Here is a 22043-nt window from a genome sequence, read left to right on the forward strand (position 1 = left end):
TAACTGAGGAGACTTTAATGCAACAACTGAACATAAAACACTGCTCCAGTAACTGGGTCACTCAAAAGAGTCCCGGATTTTCTTGACTGTCCAGTGAACGTTTTTTCGCTCCTCTTTCTCAGGACCAGATCCATGCCCACAATTGTGATGGTAAGCTGAACCAGCCTTGATCGTCTGGGGGGGCAGCAGGTTGAGCTGGTGTTGGAGCCGTGGTACTGGGCGCCGCCTGAGAGGTTGAAGGTCCAGCTGCCCTTCTGTCTTCTTCACTGACCACACAGAGTGCGAAACAAGTTTGAAGGCATAATCATCATTACACACTCTAACACTAACAGATCCTGCTAAGTTCAACACTGAGTCACATTATCCAGTCAGCGCATCTCCACCAGTGAACTGGAGAGCTTCACTGATCGTGGCACCTGTGAAGGTTCTGACCTGATCTGGTGCTGAATCCTTGTGATTCGCTGCTGAATGACAGCGATTATTTCAGGATCTGTGAGACGGTTTTGGACAGACTGCCACAGTTGGAGCTGCTCCCTGTTGCTCATGACTCTGAGGGGGACATAAAGACCATCAGCAAGCTGAGTGTGTTTGTGTAAAACACTCACATTTCCTCAGCGTTCTCCTGAAGTTGCGCACAGATGACACACTGATCCCCCAGACTGTTGTAGCAGTTCTCACAGAAGAAAGCTTCCAACACAAAAGACAAAAAAAAACATGACATCAGAGAACATTATTGAACAACAGAGAACACCTTGACATCTAGAATGGACATCTAGAAAGATCAGAAACATAATTCGACATCAAAAAATAGAAAAATTGGACATCAGGGAACATCAATGAATACCGTTTAAAATCAGGGAACATCAGAGAATATTAGGAAACCCGAGTCAACATCATGGAAAATTTTAGGGGACATCAGGAAACATGATAAAACTTTAGGGAACAGCTGGTATAATAAACAGACATAAAAGGACATGAATACTGGATTCCTCAAGTCAAACACAGAGTGCAGATAAAGTAACACACTACTGAGTCAACAATGGGGCACACCCAGGACACACACAAATCCTCGTGGAACACCTGAAGACACTTTCGTTGCACCACTAAACCATTAACCGTCATTTATACAAATCTCTGTTTGCTTTATGTGCACAGCGATCAAATGACCAACTGCAGCCAATGGGCTAACTCCGACCAAAAGACTGTAGCGTGAGATTGTGTAGCAGAGGGAAGAAGTCACGTGTTAACATGGTTGTCATGGCCACAATTCACAGCCAAACCCACCTGTACACTCTGGTATATGAGTGCCCCTGGCTGCGGAAGTCCTCCGTCCACACGCCACACAAAGGGGGTTTGTCAGACCCAGGTAGTTGTTGACTCCTCTACGTACTCTGCACAGAGACAATCAAAACATCCGCTGTGTGTCTTTCTGTTTGAGTTGTGTGTGTGCGCTTGTGTTACCCTCAAATTGTGGCGCCTCACACAAGAATCAGTTTTAGGTACAGTGAGTGATGGACTGCACACGTCACATCAGATCAATCACATTAGTAACATTACTTTTTTAACAGAATTTATGTGGGTTTTGCGTTGACTTTGGTGTTGAATGGGTTAAATTTAAGTGCACTACACAGTCACCGAAGCAATGTTTCTGGACTTCCAGCTGATTGGGCTGTTATTAACCTCAGCAAAGAGTTGGTGAACATTTTTATTAGTTCTATTTCTGTTTCCACTGTTCATGGTAAGTGTAATTGATGTTAGTAATTCTGTGCGTTCACAGTTATTATTTAACTGTTAAGTAGTGTATACGTGTGTAAGTTCAGCACAGTTTGTGTTTCTTTGTAACTCTGTAGTTATTGATGCACCTTAGCTTTTGGTTGTGGAGCCAGCCTCGTATTCCTCCTCCATCTCCTCCACTTCCTCCACCTCCTCCACCACCATCACCTCCTCCTCCAGGCCTGACCCATCCCCAAAGCGCTGACCTCTTCAGGGTTCTGACATTTGTCTCCCTCCGTTCCAGGATAAGGTTGCGAAGGTACCTGGCTCTCAACTGAGACGAAACCATGGCAGAGGTCAGGTGCCCTCAACACACACCGTAAATAAAAGTGCGAACGAAAACACACCGTTGTCGCACCAACAAACCATCTGGCTCTGGACCACAAACTTGTTCGGGGGTCTTAAGTTCTGGTGAATGTGTTTGGACCTGCTGCCTCCATTCTTCACATTCCACAGATGCTTGTGTGTAAGACCAACCCCCACCCAGCTGCCCCCCCTCACCTTAGTTGTATGTTCCTCTGAGGAACACTTGATGATGCTTGTCAAAGTATTAATAACTCAGCAGTCAAGACTCAGTAATAGATTAGTACTAGTATATTACTACTACAGTACTAGCTTGACTGAATGTATGTTTACATTGTGTGTCTGGTCTGGCAAGTGTGTGTTAACACAGGTGGTGTGTCTGAGTACCTGCTCCCTCTCTGGGTTATAGCAGGAGCATATAAGTCGTCTGAAGCGCAGCATGAATCCTCCTGCCACCGACACAAGTAGAGCAAGCAGCAGCAGCAGCCCTTCGGCACACAGATGAACCAGTAAAACCGGTTGTCATATCACACACACCAGAACCTCCAACAATCATGAGTGCTCTCATCATCATACAGCACATGTGCAGCTATTCACACTCTTGACAACACAACTGTAGCTGAGGTATCAGATGGCTGATGTTTTGAAAACTCATGTCACTAGAGTCATGTCAGGGATTTTCTTTTTGAATGTATTGAGTTGATAGTTGAGTGAGTGTATGTCATGTCATTTGGCATGAGTTTCGTTGCAATTATTGTGAATGACTAGACCTTCAGTGCTGGATCCTGGTCATTACCGATGACAACGCTGTAATAGAGGCTAGGCCTGGACGGCTTGAGCAGACATTTCGTGCTGACTACGGTGATGTTTCCCTGCTGCAGAGTGTTGAAAGATGCCGCCATATCCCTGAAGATGTCGGACAAGAAGCCCGACCCGTCAACCTCCACCATCAAAATGACCGGAGCTGGACCCAGAGACGGTCAGACCGGGTCAGTGCATGAGGACACGTGTGTTCGGATGTGTCCTGACCTTTGACAACCACGTCACCCTGGGCCTGTTCGTAGATCTCATCCAGCAACCAGAACAAAAGGTGGTCCAGACCGATGAGAGCCAAGGCCAGGGCTGTGTACATCATGACTGACAGCACACTTTTGAACACACCCCGACACTCTCTGCAGGTGAGCTTCCACGAGCCTGCACAACAACAGCCACACAATCTTTTCAAGGGTTAGTGTGTTAGTGTTAACATGGCAGCATTTGCATGTGTGCGATTATCAATGCGTGTGTACAATAAGTGTGATATTAGTCGTGTTTATTGTGATGCACTTAGGTTTGTGAATGTGACATGTGTGTGTGCATTGAGGGGGCACTGACAAGGTGAGATGTAGGTCTTGCTCTCCTTGGGCTTGAGTGGCAGCATCCGATTCTCTTTCCGCTCCAGACTCTCAACCCATGCGCTGATGTAGAGGTTGTCATAGTCGAGATGACGCAGGTAACGCCACCTGTATATACAGGCCCTGAAAACAAACACACACTGGTGCTGAGGCACGGCGAGGAGTGAACGAGGGCAGAATTCTCACTTCACGAGGGACAAGGCGAGGATGGCGTATCCTGCGTACAACAGCAGCCGACTGAGCCACGTGTAGTGCTGCAGCTCCAAAGAGACTTCTTTCAAGATGTTTTGAGCCATCTGGTGGAGTGACTGGTTGCTCTCAGCGTGAAGGTCAAAGGCAGTGTCAATAGATATGTTGAATTCAAACTGCTGCTTTATGTTCTGGAAAACAGCCAAAGTGGCTGAAAGGACACAGAGGGTGAGCAGGTATGGCTTGGAAAAGAAATATAAAGTTGACTCACGCTCTGCCAGTCGCTCCCTCAGCTGCGTGCCGATGTAGGATGGGATGATGCAGAAGATCTCGGCGCCTGAAACATAAAATCACTTGCCTTAAATTAAGACTTACAGAATGACACGGTTGTCAGTGAACGCACCGCGGGTGATGTTGCAGAGCGGCTGGAAGCCTGTGAGGATCTCGCACAGTAGGTCGAATTCTCCCAGCAGGATTGAACAATCTTCTCTGGCCTCCATGAACAGTTCCATACACCTCCTGAATGGTAAGCCCATCTGTTCGTTACATACGTCTCCAATCTTCACCAGGAAGTGCATGGCGTTCCTGAGCGTGCGAGCTGCAGAGGTCAAGGTCAAATGTAAATAATAAGTAATAGTGATTTGTAAAGCGCCTTTCTAGACAAGGGTCACATTGATAGTGACATTTGCAAGATTTTCCCACAGACATATGACGCCTCCTTGTTACTTTCCCATTTGACTAAGGAGCCCTTTGGTGACTTTCTAACTCTCAAGACGATCTAATAAGTTCTCTCTCATGAAACCCCCAAACACTTTTTCATCATCAAGTCAGAGCAACCGCTGTGAAAACATTCCCTCAGCAACAGACGTGGTTGTAACTGACTCTCACCAACATGTCGGATGCTGTCACTCAGAGCATTGATGAGGCTCTGGACTCTGCCTCCCATGGTAAACGCCTTATTGGTGATGTCATGGATCTTGTCCAGTGCAGCTATAAAGTAGGACAAGCTGAGAAACTGAAAACTTGTGAGTTACAAGTAAGCCTGAGTCTTACAGAAGAGCGGATCTACAGATCTGCGCATTAGCACCCTGGTTTGATTCGCTGTGAGCTCGGCCCCACACACCATACCAGAGGACGCTCGTCTGACGTTTTCCAGAGTGTTAGCGAGCGGCCCGGACATCAGCGACACCATGCAGATGAAGAGAAGCACACTCTTCCCGTTAGCTAAAGCAGGATAGAAGATGTGGAAACATGTCATCGCAGCAATAAATTACAATGTGAACAAATAAGATTTGGATTATTATTTTAAAGAAGCCATTTTAAGCATCCACAGAAACACTGAAAACCAAGTGTTGCTCTTGTAAAAAAAACTGATAGACAAGTTTGTTGAACTCTGTATCAGTCAAAGTCTGTTTTGGAAAGTAAAGAAATATGAAACTATGTGAATCACAGTTGAGCTTTAACTGTTTAACTGACAACTGTCAGGTGAAATACTAGAGACATGACAAGGTGGTGACGTTCACAACGAAAATATCTCACTATCGATATCAATAACTTAAGCAGAAACAGTTGTTCACTGAATATATAGACGGACAGAGTAAGGAGGCTGACCTGATAGCATGGAGGGCAGCATGAGGAACATGATCACCCGAAATTCGATAAACAACCCCATGCCAACGGCCACGCAGCCAGCCACAACCAGTGTTATAAGTGTGCAGGAATAGAGATCTTGTTTTTGCAGGAAGAGCATCACAGCTCCGTAGATAGAGATCAACATCAGCCCCAACAGAAAGGCCAGCAGGCCTCCTCCTCCTTGGATGAAATAACTTCTCAAATTCCTGCATCTCCTAAAGGAAAACACCAGCTGGTTACAATGAATTACACAATTCACATAAACCAGAAGGATGAACTTTTGTGCACGAAAACTCTTCTCGTGATAGACTAGAAGGAAGACATGTTTGTGTCACATAAAATACAACTTCATGAAACACTATTAAAACTTTAATTTCTTCATTTGTATTAAGACAGAAAGACTCATGTCACCTGGGAATGTCTAAATTCTTAGTTTTCTGTTTGATTTATCTCCAGTTATTTACAACATTAAGCGTTATTCTACTTTGCCAGTTACAGCCTGAGGTACTAGCATGCTAAATTCTTGCTAATCGATAGTTAACATGTAAATAGTTTACATTAAACTAGCTTGGATTTTTTTTTACCCAACACACAGTCACTGTTTGGGGTTGCATTATACGAAGATAAATCTTTTTCTCCTCAAAAAAGAACAATTTACCTGTTAGACACTAACATGTGATAACAGCTAGCTAGCGGCTAACTCACCGGTTTGCTGGAGAGCCCGCATTTGGATCTGGCTGTATGTTTGGATCTGGCTGTATGTTTGGATCTGGCTGTATATTTGGATCTGGCTGTATATTTGGATCTTGCTGTCCATCACCTTCCACTTGAACAACAACTGAACCCTGATCGCTCATCTTGACCCGGTTTCAGTCTCAGTCGTCACCAGAACTCATGAGCCCACGAAGGTTTCAAAAGTTCTCAGGAGGAGAGATGGTAAAGAGGACGTGTCACGTGTCACCAGAAAACCTGTTGGTGCAGCCTCTCGGTCTAAAGGTGCAAAAATCGGTTATTTAGAAGTATTAATTGAAGGTTTATCACCTTGAGTAGATTTGTTAAACCGAGGTGGTCCACCAGATGGCGCTGAAGACGTTGACACTGAGAGAAGAAACGTAACCACTTCGATATTTGCAGCTTTTTTCGTTTACAGCAGGGGTCCTCAAACCTCTTAACCTACAAATCAATTGTTTTCCAGAAAGCCACACATAACCAAATAACCCTCTCAGAGCTCTAAATAAAGAGTTACACTAATTATGAAATAAACAATTAAAATAGGTCTGATTGAAAATGAAAAATGTAGGCCCTTCAATTTTGATATCTTTCCAACTAGACCTTCATAAAGAGCAAAAAGCGTAGTTAGTTGAATAATATACCAACAACAACGTCTTGATTTCTATTTAACTACTCTAAAACATAATTTACCCCCTAAATAAATGTGGAGACGGGGACCCCTGATCTACAAGAACAGTTTCATCATAAAACAATCTTTTTAAAAGCTGAATTGAACATTTCTGAAAATGTTCATTTAAAAAAATCGTTTTGTCTCATCTCTTTGGTTTGGGTCATTTGTGAATAAAATTAGGACACGATACAGACAACTTGGTGACGTGTTTATTATTTATGCTGAATGGCTGGTGTTGATAACTAAACGTAACTCACGGAGCATCAGCCACCCCTAATATCACGTCAGTCAGGCAGCTCTGTGTCTACACGCAGGTCAGTCGTCCAGGGATGTGGTCTCAGCCGATGAATTTGGGCTCAGGTACTCAAAGGCCTTCTGGCTCTGGGACACAATCTGTTTGAGCGGTGTGAGCAGCATATCTGTGGCGGACGGCCTGCGGTGGGAGTTAGCTTCGGGGGGAACCATTAAACTTAGGCCATCCACATCTGAGTCAGGCCTCAGACCGGTGGCACCGTCGGGACTCTGAGGCATGCTGGGACTGCGGACGCTGCGGGAGTACAGACTCTTGCGGCGACGTGGACGACCATCCATCGCCTTAAGAAAGAGACTGTTAGCTGAGCTGCGGCGTGATGAGCTGTCAGCTGAGAAGTCCTGCTGGTTGAGGAAGTCCTCCACCTCTTGGTCCGTGGGCTGCTGCATCTGGACACAGATAGAGGTTTGTTACCCTATTGATCCCCTAGATAAAGAAGAAGGTGACCACATACCATGTCGTAGAGGGGCGTGATGTTGATGATCAGCTGTAGGAGGATCTTGGAGAGTTCTTGCAGGTCTTTAAGCAGCTCCTGAACAAGGACCGGCATCTCAAACACCTGCTGCACAGGTCGCAGCTCCACCAGCATCATGGCCTGTTCCCTGACCCGGCTAACGCTTGTCTCTCTGGCACCCTCGGCTTTATAGACAAGGGCCACCATCAGGGTGTGTAAGTACTGCAGCAGTTCACCAATGAGCTCCAGGACTTGGCCAAGACCCACCTGCAGTAAGCATTCAAACATCTAGTGACCTCTACCGGGTTAATTATCCACATTTTTTTCAAATCATTTTGTACCGTGTCTGCAGCAATTCCCAGTGTCTGGAGGGCGCCTTGCAGCTGTTCCCTAATCTTCATCATGCGGTGGTAGAGCTGGAGACTGAGTCTAAGCAGGAGGCTCCTGATGCGGGTCCACATCCCGGGCTCGTCGCTGTCATCCTCGTCCTCATACTCCTGCACCCTCATCTCCCACTCGCGACCTGCACACACACTTGTTAGTGGGTCTGTCGTGGCACTGTTTCCTGGAGCCCGTACTCACGCAGCGTGGGGGGAAGGGGCATGTAGTAGGAAGTGGTTTGCTCCAGCCTACTTAGAAGGTCGTCCAGACCTGACGCAGTAGCCTGGCCCACCTGAGAATCCTGCAGGTTCCGCACCGCCCCCCACACACCATCCAGCAGACGCTCCAGCTGATCCAATGCGCCGTCCAAACCGTCCACCACCAACAACTGCGCATCGTCCAGTGTCAGGAAAAAGGCGTCTTTAAGGTGACTGATGACCTGTAGAGGAACACAAGGTTCTCAAACCTGAACTTAATCGAAGTCACGTACTGGACTGACCTCTTCTGTGGACTGGTTCAGAATCGGGAATGTCTTCTCCAGCTGGTTCAGACCCGTCAGGGCAAAAGTGTTGGCAACTTCAACTGCAGACAAAAACCAGAGTCACTTCATGAACACAGACCAGACTTCCTCATGATGACGCATTAGGCCAAGAAGCGGGTTTTGCCATGGAGACCAGCAGACCTGGTCCGTTAGGCTTAACCTGGCAAGCAACAAGCGCCACCTACTCTGAGGCTCCAGGGTCTGCAGCAGGGGAGTTGCCTGCCTCAGGGCCACCACGGACATGTTGCGGACGCCGACCTCAGCAATGCCACCAACCATCCTCAGGAGGGGGTAACGACCCTTGGCCCCGGAGTAGACGGAGTTCACTGACTGCAACGCTGAGCGAATCAGCGGCAAACGAGAGACTCGGAACATGGCACTGGTCTGATGGACAAGACAGGTTGATGGTTTAATTCCCCATTTTTCTTTTCTTTGTTATGTTAGGAGGTTCAATTACATTAAAACGTATTTTATGTGATCAACAGACCAGTTTTCAAATACTTTACAGTTTTAATAACGTTATTTAAAAGAAGAGAAAGGGATCAGAATGAGCCACAGAGGTGAAAAAAAGGAAGAGGCAAAAACCTTAGACAGATCCTAAACTGAGGATCTTCTGCTGCGACAAGCGCGGAGGGAGAAGATAGACAGGGGGAGGAAAGAGAAGGAAATAGCGAGGGGGAACTGAGAGAGAAGAGAGAACGGTGTACAGCAGAGTCCAGAGAGAGTAGAGAATAGTCTGGATCCTGTCATAGCAAGTGACAAGGAGATCCAGGAGATCATGGATCCAGCAACATGATTTGAAGGTGGGGTTCTGGAGGAGATGGAAATAAAAAGGAGAAGTCAGAAGTGTCCAGGTGTTGAGACATGAAACATGTGTCCAGGTGTTGAGACATAAAGGAGAAAGGGGTTGTAAAAACTTCTCCAGCAATCTAATTCTAAAGCCACATTACTAAGAGCTGGTTGAGACAGAGCATGATTGAGTCCTGAAAATATAAGATTTATCAAAGAGAAGAGAGTTTTGTCAGTAAGCCTTCAGTAAAATGAAAGATTTGGGTGTTCCAGGACTTAATTTATGTAATACAGTTATGTAATAATGTTGATTAATAAAATACAATTGCTTATTATCAGCATATAATAATAATATAATTATAATAGGTTAGGTAGAACTTTACTGATCCCTCAGGAGGTGTTCTTGGAAAATTGTTTTTTTTTCAATTAGACACAGCAATACAGCAATTAATTATGAAAAATAAAATAAAAATAAAAATAAAAATAAAAATAAAAATAAAAATAAAAATAAAAATAAAAATAAAAATAATATATAATAATATATATATATTTGTAGAATACTCTGGTGGTCAACAGTGTTGAATGCAACATTGAAACACGGCCCTGATCAGAGTGGTCTCTGCACTGTAATGTTCCCTAAAAAATCAAAGAGGGAAGCAGCCACGAGGTAACAGAATCGAAGAGACATGTTTAAATTGGGAGGAGGAAATTATAGAAAATATCTGTTGAATACTGACAATTCGAGTCCAAGTATCAATCAGGTTTAAAATATTAAATCATAGACATTTCTGGTTCTCTGAGAACCATGTTGATGTTGTGTTGCTGTTTCAGAAGTGGAACAGATATTGTGTTTGTTAAGTTTGTGGGTTTTTGGCGTCACTGAGGTTTGGGATCATCTGCTGATCAGAAGTTCTGACCAGGGTCTCGGGCATCAGCTGAGATGTGTGAGTAGTTCCTATCCACCACCATGCAGGAACATCAGCGGCACCAATCATCGCCCCAAGGAATCGATGAGAACAAGTGGCGACATTCTGGTCTGTAATCTCCATGGCTACTGTGAAATCCATCCCTGGCCTGTGAGTATTTGACAGTTCCTGTCTTTAAGGACGGTTCTGAGTCACTCATGTTAGGACCAGAGGAGAATTATAAAAGTAAAATGAGTAAGAAGTTCACTTTTTAACACATTGATGGACAGACAGAAAATCAGACACATCAGACAGAAAGACAGATAATGGACCGACCATAACTAGGATGGAGAATAGACAGACATATAGAGAATGCACACACAGACAGACAGACCTAAAACCTGATGGCCTCGCTGTCCACCAGGTCGTGGTCCTCAAAAATAATGAATCGTAGGTTCATGTTGTCTTTGGTTTTCTTCATCAGAACAAAGACATACATTTGTTTAAGTCTGTCCTGGGTCCTGTCCAAACCACCACCTACTGTCAAGTTATGATGGAGCAGCTGCTGTGCCAGTCGAACACCTCAAGATTGGTTGTATTTTTTGTTTTTGTTTGATGTGTTTAAGTAATTTGTGTGTGTCTTACCTGGTCATTTTGACTAGCTGTCATTTTGCCACCAAATCTGAGAAGGAAACAGAGTAAGAAGCTAAATGATTAAAACCCGAGAGCAAAGATGTTTTTTGTTGCTGTTTTACTGTGAAAAAACACAAACATTGAGAATGTAAAGAGGAATAAAAAGGGGAGTGGAGAACAAATGAAGGTAAAAAACACACAACATGTTGTATGGTGGTGAGTGGTCATGCTTTATCGGTGTGGACGTAGAAGACATCAACACACTTGTCTTGAATTAATAATTTGATTGTCAACGTAAATTTGATAAAGAGAAGAAGTATGTAAAGAGAAGGAAGAAGGAATAAGAACTTTCGTTGACAGTCTTACCCCATCGGAGTTGTTGATAAAGCAGCTGACGATGACAAGGATGATGAAGATGATGCAGGGGATGAAGACTGCTGGCTGGGCTGCAACGATCTTAGCTTTTTGACGGGCGACTCTGCCTTGTGATAGGATGGTTCTCAAGGTCCAATCTCGACACAGCACGACCACAGAATGGTTCAGGATACGCCAAGGAGTACTGTGTCTAAATGACATTGTGGATGCATATGAATCCAGGCCACAGCTGATTCTTTACCATGACGTTCCTAGAAGTTACAAGAGTCATAATTCTCTAGAAATAAAACTGCTTCAGAATTTCAGGAAATAATGTTTGCGCGAGCTGAAGGTCAAATGTCAAATTTTGGCTTCGGGGGAAAGAACATTGGGTGTTTATTCAACATATATGAAAAATAGAAAATTCTGCCATTTAGTGCTACATCTGACCCAGGACCTCCATCACATTTCTTTCCTTCTTCATTGTGAACGGTGGAAAATTGATTCTTCCTGCATTCCAGCCAAGTTGAGCAACACAAACCTGAAGACTGTGTACAGTCAACAGCTGTGAGGAGAAGAACTGTAGTCAAATGTCTGAGTTTAGTGACTGTGTTTATCTTTTTGCTGTTATTAAATAAACCATTAATGAAAATTAAAAGGGATAGTTCACCCCAAACTCAAACTTGACTCATGTTATACTCTCCCTCATGCCAACCAAGGGTTGGGATTATAATCAGAGTAATCAGTTATAGACAAAAATATTCGTTCATTTCAATTTAGCGACTGGAGAGAGACATTGAGTGTGACTTTATTGAGAAAGACACACTTTATATCATCCAAATACCTTCATCCAGCTTGTCTGTAACGTCCATCATGTATTGAAGCCTCGACATGAGGGATTGTTCTGAAAAAGTCTTAAATCAGTCTGTGTTTTAAGTTTGTTTGTAGCGGATCAGCCATCAGCATAAATCTCTCATGTCGAGGCTTGAATATGAAACGGATGTTACAGACGAGTATTTGGATGTTTTTAAGTTTGTTATTTTTGGATGAAAATGAAGACGAGAGAAAATGAAGACGAGGACAACTGAGTTCCAGTCACTACATTAAAATGAACATACATTTTTGTCTATAACTCAACGGATTACTAATAATCCCAACCCTCGGTCGACATGAGGGTGAGTAGAAAATGATTGAAGTTTGAATATTGAATATCACTTTAAGCATGAAAAACGTTTTGTACTGTATTTTCTTTTTGAAAGTATTTTTCCTATTAAACGGACTCATGTTTGTTTACAACTGTTCTTAAGCAAAGTCTTTTGTGACTCCAGGGCTTTTTTAATAGCTTTGTTTTGCACAGATTCTTATTTTGAGAGAAAGTAGTAAAACAATTTGCTGTATGTATTTAACCCTAACTAGTCAAAATGGATCGTGGAAAATTAATTCAAATTTAGTGATTGCGGATAACTTTAATAAGGTGATGAAAATAGTCAGGACAGTGTGAAGATGTTTCTGACCATATATAATATGTTTAATCTCGGCACTAAAAGTTGTCAACCACTCCATTTTGTTCTCAACTACTGGCTCAGGACCCATAGGTGGGTGGTAAGGTGGATTTTATTTGGTAGTTGGCTTTTTCGTTAAAATATACATTTGTTCATTTGTTTTTTACGTCTGCTTAAATTAATTAGTTTAAATTATATATTTTTAACGAACTAAAGTAAAATACTGTAACGGTCTGTGATGATCGTGTTACTGTTCCTTTAACACTGACACCGGTGAGAGCGAGCTTCAGCGACATTTGCGAAGAAGTTACAAGTTACGTCTTAATTAACACTATTTTTGTCAAATAAGGGGTAAAGTGAATGAGAGCGCTGCTTGTTTTTCATGCAACACACTCATTTCACCAGCCGACCCCTGTCCTGCTGGATGGTCTGCACTGGAGACAAGGCCTCATCCTAAGACTCAGGCCCACCTCAGTCCAGGTCCAGTCCTAGTCACCTGAACCTTTTATCTGGACAAATGTGTCAATTCCTCACGAAAGCTGTGTAGATGACTCAGCAGGTCTCATACAGCGTGGAAGTGAAGCGAACCTTTGTGTGCTTCATGTAGACTTGACGTCACAGCTCTGACCGCAGATGCAGTGAATGAAGGGCTAAATGATCTTCAGTCGTTCATGTGATAAACACTGATGTCATAGAAAAGCCGTTGTCAAGTTCGTTCTGAAACCTGCTGAAAATGGTCGAGTACTGCAACAGCTAAAATTTTATTTCATATTCTGCTAAGTTTGACACATTCAAGCAGCCTTTTGGGACCGGAGTGTTCCGACGACAAACATCCTGTGGCACCCAAAAGTAGGTTCATCTGTTTTATGCTGGGCACTGAAATCTGGGCTATCAGAGTTTAATTGCAGGTTGATTTAAACTTTTTTTAAAACAATCTAGGGAAACACTGAATACTTTACTCATAAATGTGATAGTTTGGAGAGAAGACTGGATTGGGTCCCACCAAAATATATTAGAAATGGGGGTTAAAATAAGAAAGGTACGACATGAAGTGATCTGACAACAACGGTGGAAGAGCTTACAGATGCTCCGAAAGAAAAAGTGTCTTCAGCACAGATTGGAACAGGGACACACTACAGGTCATCATCATAATTTGCCTGAACAAGACACCTGTCTCGCTTGCAGTTAATACAAAACTCTGCAGCGAGAATTCTGACCTGCTCTTGTAGGAGAACTCACATTTCCTAGATCCCTAAAACTCTGCATAGAATCAATTTAAAAATTCTGGTTCTTACATTCAGATCTATTAATGGTCAGGCTCCTCCTTAAATCAGTGATCTGATCCAGCCTTACACCCCAACTTGGGTTCTTAGGTCTGTGGATCAGAATCTACTGATGGTTCCTGAACATGCATCCGGACCAGAGGAGAGAAATCCTTCCAGGCTGTTACTCCTAAGATTTGGAACAATCTTCCTCTCTCTCTCTGTGTTTGTTGGATCTACTGACTCCTTTAAGAAACATCTTAAGACGTTTTTATTTGTGCAGGCTTTACCCTGATTTTCTGGGACTCCTGTGTTTGTCTTATGTGTCTTGAATAAATGTATATACAAATAACTATTACTTACTTACCTACTTGCTTACATAAGCTGCATGGTCAGGTGTGACCCTTGTGTGTGACATCACTGACTCTTCAAACAAACAAGTCATCATTCTTACATGTTTTATTTGCACATCCAGAGTGTTAACAAACCCAACACAAAGGTTAAGCATCCAGGTCTACAGCAGGGGGGAGCACACACACACGAGAAGCTCAGAGGACATTAGACAGGAAGGGAACCAGCGTACATCTGTACAAATCCATTGTCCATTGGTCCGGGAACAACCTTCACTGGGTCAGACATTGATCTGTGAAATGATAGAAGTAGATCCACGAGGCGTCTTAAAGAGCCGGTCAACCACTTTAAGCATCTCAAAGTTCAAGATTACATGCAAATATTTGGTTTTCTTTTCCAATTGGAGAAACAGAAGAGCAGCCATGATTCTGTAGTGATCTTTGGCTGCGACTGTGTAGCCAAGTCAACAAACACAGAAACACCATGCTAGCTGCTGCTAGCTTTGTCGTCTTGTTCACGGTTACAGACCATTACAGTCACGCTTACACACAAACCCTGAATGTTTTAGGTCTCTGGGAATAAAGTGGGGTGCTGATGTGGAGGGTGAGTCTAGGTTTGTGACTGACCTGCAGGCTACTCAACGTCGCCAGTTCACGAGACATTCTCTCATTACTGTGAAATGAAGGATGAGCTTTTACTTTGAAGTGCTTGAGATTCACTTCAAAGAAAAGTGTTCGGTTAAAACAACATGAGAGGGCTTTCATAAAGAACTGTGCTTCTAGAAATGGTGAACATAAAAAAGTCACGAGGAAATAGTTCATTGGTAGCAGATCGAAGAGCGCCCCCAGCTGGACGCAGCAGTCCGATCAGAAACAAGTAAAAATCCGGCAAGCAGCACTAAAATGTACAAAATGAAAGAGGCAGAACAGATGCGGTAGGGCGCCCCCTGGTGGTTTAGAGGATGACTCTTAAACGAAGGCTGAAACCTGGTTGTGTGGACATTCCACCTTCAAATTCACCTCACATCAGAGTTCAGGAGTGAAAGTATTTTGCATCAACCTGACTGATCTGTGCCTCAGCACACGTTTTTTTCATCTTCTTTTTAATCACCTATTACTTCTGTCTGCTTCTACACTCGAGTTCTTAACGCTGTTAATTTTAGTTGTCTGATTTTTTAGCTTAGTGACCACTAGAAATAGCTCCCTCTCTTTCATCTCCCACATTAGCTGGAACAGATTTTCTGATAAAGAGCCCACCGCCGCTGCACTGGGATGAAATGTAGGAGTCGTCATGCTACCAAGTACTTTACATCTTCTCTCTGAGAGTAGGTTAACATCATTACTAACATTAATATGGTTACTGTCTCCAGTCTCTGCTGGTGCAGTTTGTTCCGTCGCCACGATCGGTTCAGAGTCTGTTGACCAAAGTGATGTCAGTTTTCTCTTCCAATAGACATGCTATAGATTGCATGACAAAAACAGCAGGAGGGCGACATTTTCTCGTTTGACTATTAGAGCATTAACAACTTCAACAACACATGCTTTTTTGTGTCGTCACTCTCTTGACGCACAACCTTTTTCTTCATTAGCAAATATTGTGGATTGTTAACAGAAACAGAGTTGTGTGTGTGTATGTGTTTGTGTGTGTGTGTGAGTGTGTGTGTGTATGTTTGTGTGTGCTGTACACTCTGCATGTCCCAGTGTGTGCACTGGTCAGTGCGATGTTCTCAGTACTCGCTCAGGTTGTGCCACTTGGAAATCTGCCGACGTGGATTCTCGCACACTTCTCGCCAGTGGAGGGCGCCCGTGGGCACTGGACTGTGGAGGCCGAGCAGGAGGCGGCCAAGTACCTCGTTCTTGGTGGTGCGGTCAAAGTCGACAACCAAGAACTCCACAGAGATCTCAGGGAGCAGCTCAGGTGGTATGTCGTAGATGAAGGACTCGTTGAAGACGGGGTTCAGCGTACACTTCTTCACGTGCGTCTTCTTCTTTGCTATGCGCTTGCGACCATAAAACACGTTGATCTTCACATATGGATCTGAAAAGCAAGGGATAATGGCATAAGCTTAGAATAAACCTTTTTGAACTCTGGACTAATTATTTGTTCCAAGAAAAAGAAAACAGAGCTGCCTTGTTACAGTAATAGTGACTCCGTTTCTCATTCACACTTGAAAGCAGCTTCTGTGCTTCATTTCACAGGATGTTTCATTTCACTGACTCACTTGCTGAGAGGCCGGTCATGTCCATCTTGGGAAGGTGTCGAGCCTTCAGGACCACAACGCTGAGACGATGAGACACCGGTTGGTAGGACAGAGAGGCCAGGAGCTCACCGCGACTTTCACACTGACAACACCAGAGAAAAAACATTCAGATGTACATCATTCGGTACTAGAACAACTTTGCTTGAGACAATAAGCACTTTACAACCTGTTTTCAGATCGAAGGATATGTCTGAGGTAAACAAAGAAACTGTGTACTGGTTTTAAACAATTTGCCTTATATTTACAGACTGACCTTGGGATAAAAAATAAATAAATAAGAGATTTTGTTTAACTATCATTCAAGTTTTGGTACACTGAAACCGCGGTCTTGATGTTGAAGTTCATGTGTATCAAGGTTGAAAAGAAAGTACATATGCTGACTTCCTGACAAGTTTGACGGTGGCTTACGTACATATTTACTGCCAGGATCCATGTCAGCCTCACTAGTCTTGTTGTAGTCAAGTGGATATTAAATTATTCGCAAACTGATGATCTTTATTTTATTTAGACAACATGATGATTTTATGAACAACAATAAAAACAGCTATTTCACATAATTCAGAAGAAAAGTGAAATAATAATAAGCTTGTTTTTATAAAATAATGAAACAAAATTGCGTCTGATCACATCAAGCTCTTCTTCTCACACGACGTTCTCTACGAGAGGCTCTTATGAAACGACATCACAGCCCGTTACAGATCAAAACCAAGCAAAAGCCGGTTTCCCCCAATGATCAAATGGTCGGTGCTATCTCTTTGAAAAACACACTCATATAAATAAACCATCACGTGATAACTATTTGTAAACAAACGCTTTTATTTTATAAGTATAATAAAAATCCCTGTGTTGTGCAGGTGAGTCACACATTCTAATAAAGCTCAGAGACGATCATACAATCTTCATCTTCCTCATCACTACTCATCACACATAAATTCTTTAACAGTTAACTTACTGATTTACAGTTTTATCCTCTAAGGCGACATCGGTAGATGTTTCAAAAAAGCCTCCGATTGTCTTTGTAATTTGTGTTAATATACAAAATATGTGTTAAAATAAAAACATTTAAACCGTAGCACGTCTGCACTAATTTACAAAAATGTGTTCCATTTTAGTAATGTTTAAATTAACAAATATAAACTGTTAATCCCAATTAAATTCATCTGTCAATCTTTTTCGAAGAATCTCAGGTTCTGGCTCATTTAAATATGATTGACATGTTTACAATTCCTCATGTCGAGGATTAAAGTTACAGACGAGCACCAAGGAGGTATTTGGATGTTTTTTAAGTGCTTCATTTTGGATGAAAGTCACCCTGAGCTCCATTCTCGAAGTTTAAATTATTTTAATATACATTTTTGTCTATAACGCTAAGGAACAGATTACTCTGAAGATAATCCCAACCCTAAACCGACATGAGAGTGTGAGTAGAAAATCATTAAAGTTTGAATTTTGAGTGAACTAATTTAAATCAACACATTTCGTAATTTGTTGTTGTTACTAAATGTTCTGTTACACTCTAAGAAGCTCATATTTGATGCAATAGTGGATTCGTATTTTTGCAGCGTCAATGACTCACCTGCATGTTCCTCTTGGTGATTTGCTGACTCAGGTGGACACGTCCTGTGCTCGGGTCCACTCCTTTGAGCGGCACCACAGCCTCTCCGATGACATCATCGCGAGCGAAGCGGTCAAAACTGAGGACCAGGAAGTGCAGCGTGAGCTCTGGAAGTGAGCTGTAAGCCACACCGTAGAAGGTGAAGGTCTCGTCAAACAGCGGATCCAGGGTCTTTCTGAGAACTCGAGTCTTGACTCGGTGCTTCTTCTCTGGCAGAATTGTCATCTTCAGGTATGGGTCAGAGCTGCCTGCCTGCTCATCCATGGCGGGGAGACCTCGCGCTCCGACAATAGTGACCACCAAAGCCTTCTTTGGGAAGTTGTAGTCCACTGTGAGGCTGATGGTTCCCATACTGGGTTCAGGTTCTGCTTCTGAAGAGACCGGCGTGAAGGGTGACGCTGTCTTGCTGCTGGTTTGACTGCTGCTCGCAGAGCTGCTGTCGAGGCAGCAGTAGTCAGCACGGACCGGCAGTGCCTGTTCCAGACGGGCTTGGTTGTGGGCAGGGCCTCTGCCACAAGGGGGCACCAGGTGACTCATCTGCAGCTGACCTGGTCCATCCAGGATGTTGTTCTCAGCGTCTACCAGAACCATTCCTCTGCCTGCCGACGAGCCGGTGCGCTCTCCCTCAAGGTCGGCACGGCGCAGGCTGCGTACGATCCTCTTGCTGCTGCTGAGGGATTCTGGGTAAATGCTGATGCCCTTAAGCATGTGGATGAACTTATAGGGTGGATCCTCTGCATCACAGTACTGGTCTCCATGTAGCTTGTAGCGCCCAGAAAGCCGTAGATACCGGCGCTGACAAAAGGTCCAGAGCAGCACCAGGATGATCACCACCAGGACAAGAAGACCCGCCCCCAAGAACCCCGCCAGGACGGGCGACATGGCTGCAGAAGAGACAAATAAAAAGGATCTTTCTCAACACATGAAAACACATTTTATTTATACACAAAGACACTGCATATAAAAAAGAAACAAGTTAAACACCGTGTAAAATAAACATTTCAACAAATTTCCAACGAAAAATAATAATTAATAACAGGTATTATTAATAAATGCAATGTGAAACTATATAGAAATATAAAAAAAAACACATTGGTGGGAGCGTGGCGCCCCCTATGGGTCAGTCGCTATTGTTCAATAGGTTTCTTCTAATGAAGTAGAGCAGAAGTGTGCTTCTGATATGAGTGGGCCTCATCTTGAAGGGTCTGAGTAAAGTTCTAAAGTCTAATATTGTGACCAGCTCTCGCCGAGTGTGGACTTAGGCCCAGATCAGAGTCCATTTTGCTCATAAACCCGAGATCCACATCACAGCAGCAGTGACATATTTAGCCAGGGATGACTACACATGAGAAACACGACAAAAATGAGTGATGTAACCAGCATGACTCAACAGTCCAGACCAATCCGCTGCGAGAGCATTTTTGTGATGCCAACTCTAACAAAACCAACATTACATGTAGCTGAGGTTTTCAGCTACATCAGCAAGCACTTGGTAAAGAACTGTTTGGGTCTGTTTACAGGCACCTTAAAATAAAGACATGAAACTACTTTCCATAGTGTTCCTGTCTGAGTGTAATAATGGAAAACATCTGATATTATTTTAATAAATGAATATCAAAGGTGAGGCTACTAGAGCTGCACTGCTAGTATAGAGTTAGTTTAAAAAAATTCAAATATGAAATAATAATCACCAGATTTCTCACTAAAACATAAAAATGGCAGACAAAAAAGGATGCCCAGCAGCAGTATCAGGTCTAATCTTATATGTACCACAATAACTATGGGTGTACACCTAAACCTGTCAATGAGGAAATATATTTCCAAAAGATTAAATATTAAAAATAATGTTAGTTGCCCAGTGTAGAATGTACTGCCAACTGGTCCATTACTCATGACTCAGCTGACATCACAGGGGACTGTATCGACCTTGGGAATTAAATCATTTGGACCTTCAGTTTTAACCCAAAAGAGGACCTCTAGATCATCTTCAATGGTCCCTGGCGTGAAACGACACCCTAAAAGCTTGATTGTCATCAATCAGATCAGCCATCAGCTCTAGCTGTGAAGTAATCCCAGCTGAGGGTGAGGGAGAGAGGGAGGAGGGGAGGAGGGGAGGAGAGAGGAGGAAAGGGCCGGAGAGAGGAAGAGTGGCTGGGGTTGGTGTGTGAGAAGGTCTTTGTTTGCTGTGTATAGAGACGTTTTGTCCTGATGTGTCCCAGGATACTGCAGCGAGAAGCGTGCAACGCACACACACACACACACACAAACTCTGAACAAACGTATTCAATGTGGCCTTGTGGGTAATTGCTGTTTATAGGAATTCAATTCAGAGTTTCCCATCACCACTCTGGTTTAAGCAGCCAGTGAGTCGAAAATCGTTCCCACAAAAATCATCTCAATTGTTTTCAGTGCTCAGCTGATGTCATGTTTTTTTGTGTGTTTTTTGCTGCCTAGCAACACAAACTCACGGGGTCTGATGACTCTTAACATTGGAGACATTCTGGACCAGTGCCGAATGATTAAAACGGGTTTTACTCACCTGGTGATCTATTGTTAAATGTATTTTAAATAATTAGAGAATTGTTGTGTTAGTAATGACTTCGCGTGACGTCATCCTTTTTAGACCATCACATTAGAACCATGGTCGCCAGACATGACGTCGGCCGATGCCCGAACTGATTTTCACGCGCACGCGCACACCGAGGCCCATTAGCCAGGCTTGTAAACGCCCTTAAGTTACAATTTATAACACGTAGACATCCACGTTAAATCACAGTGGACTCCGAGTGGAATAAACACGACAGAACAGCAACTGTCAAAAAGGGCGTCATAATGGATCGAAGCTTGTTTTTTTATATTTCTGGCATCAAAAAAAAGAGATTTCGAATCAATATCTTTCGACAGGAAGAAAAAAAACGGATAGTCCACACATACATCACACATATACACCCGCGGGTGTGATGATGTTCTCGGGCCTCTTACCGTAGGTGGGTCGCAGATCCGTGATGTCCGCCATTTTGAGTCGCTGGTTAGGGATTCGGGAGACAAGCGAATAGCTGGAGAGGACGCGCGCACACACTTGGACCGCTCTCACTTGACACCCGGACAGCGCCCACAGATAGTGATCACCGCAGCGCGGATGTTTCCCGCATGTGTCCGCGAGTGGACCTCGACTCCGGATGAAGGTGCCGCGCCTGTCCGACGGATGCTCTCGCTGTGATGCAGTGCGCCTGCGCGGATGGGTCTGCAGAGGGATCGTGTATTTGACAATAACTCACTCTGACGCGACGTCATTGGTCCCTCGTCAACACACATACAGTCCATTTCAATTTATTTTTCAAATGAGATAATATCACGAGTCGTATGTGTCTGTTAACCTTTTCTGTATCACAGTATTTTCCTTTTCGCTTTCTTCCTCCAGCTCTTCTCCATCCCAGTCAGTCAAAAGAGAAGACCGTTCACGCCCAGTCTGGTCCGGCCTATTAAAAAGACGCATTTTTCTTTCTACTGATCCCATCCATGAGGGATTGTTGTGAATTTCCTCCTCTTTAATATAACGTAATTTAAAAATAAGTATCTAGAGATAACTCTGTTATGATTTGACACTTTAAATTAAATTGACATGACTCAAGAACACATCATCACTATCTGGATATTGTTTAATAAATAGTTATATATGCAGCTCAGGGTTATTCTGTCTTTGACGATATTCAATAAGGAAGAAATAATGAATGGAACGGATTTAATATTATCAGAATTGGTCGTTTTATTATCTTGTATCAGTGAAGCGTTTATGAGGTCTAGTTTTAGCGCAGAGTGAGACCTCTTCGCAACATCCTTCCTGTAGCTCTGGTCCTCCCGCAGGTCCCTCCCGTATCTGACGTCACCTCAACCTTAGGTAATAAACAGGAAGTTCATATATGAGCATTTTGAGCTGCAAGTTGGAGGATGTTTTGTTCAATGACAGACATCAACATGATTTTGGTCTGTGAG

General features: G+C 43.4%; 3 protein-coding genes across 3 annotated transcripts; all 3 read right to left on the bottom strand.

Annotated features, from left to right (window-relative positions):
• Positions 1-14: 14 nt before the first annotated feature.
• Positions 15-6668, bottom strand: dcst2 (DC-STAMP domain containing 2). The gene is made up of 16 exons (XM_087779073.1): positions 5997-6668; positions 5271-5506; positions 4713-4883; positions 4548-4649; positions 4063-4257; positions 3931-3996; positions 3657-3870; positions 3451-3593; positions 3106-3270; positions 2873-3040; positions 2464-2564; positions 1863-2047; positions 1285-1391; positions 606-687; positions 433-549; positions 15-261 (listed from the first exon to the last, which is right to left on the bottom strand). The coding sequence occupies exons 1-16, from the start codon at positions 6146-6148 to the stop codon at positions 15-17; spliced, it is 2451 nt and encodes an 816-aa protein (XP_087635199.1). The 5' UTR covers positions 6149-6668.
• Positions 6669-6926: 258 nt separating this feature from the next.
• plin6 (perilipin 6) lies at positions 6927-11125 on the bottom strand. Its single transcript, XM_087812940.1, has 8 exons — positions 11073-11125; positions 10719-10755; positions 8565-8763; positions 8338-8420; positions 8040-8277; positions 7799-7980; positions 7458-7724; positions 6927-7392 (listed from the first exon to the last, which is right to left on the bottom strand). The coding sequence occupies exons 1-8, from the start codon at positions 11075-11077 to the stop codon at positions 7009-7011; spliced, it is 1395 nt and encodes a 464-aa protein (XP_087669066.1). The 5' UTR covers positions 11078-11125; the 3' UTR covers positions 6927-7008.
• A 3143-nt stretch (positions 11126-14268) lies between these two features.
• Positions 14269-21260, bottom strand: syt11b (synaptotagmin XIb). The gene is made up of 4 exons (XM_087812926.1): positions 21033-21260; positions 18012-18934; positions 16397-16517; positions 14269-16212 (listed from the first exon to the last, which is right to left on the bottom strand). The coding sequence occupies exons 1-4, from the start codon at positions 21064-21066 to the stop codon at positions 15902-15904; spliced, it is 1389 nt and encodes a 462-aa protein (XP_087669052.1). The 5' UTR covers positions 21067-21260; the 3' UTR covers positions 14269-15901.
• Between the last annotated feature and the right edge of the window lie 783 nt (positions 21261-22043).

Source organism: Callionymus lyra, chromosome 17 (genome assembly GCF_982586985.1).
Source record: "Callionymus lyra chromosome 17, fCalLyr1.hap1.1, whole genome shotgun sequence".
In the NCBI taxonomy this organism is placed as follows: Eukaryota; Metazoa; Chordata; class Actinopteri; order Syngnathiformes; family Callionymidae; genus Callionymus; species Callionymus lyra.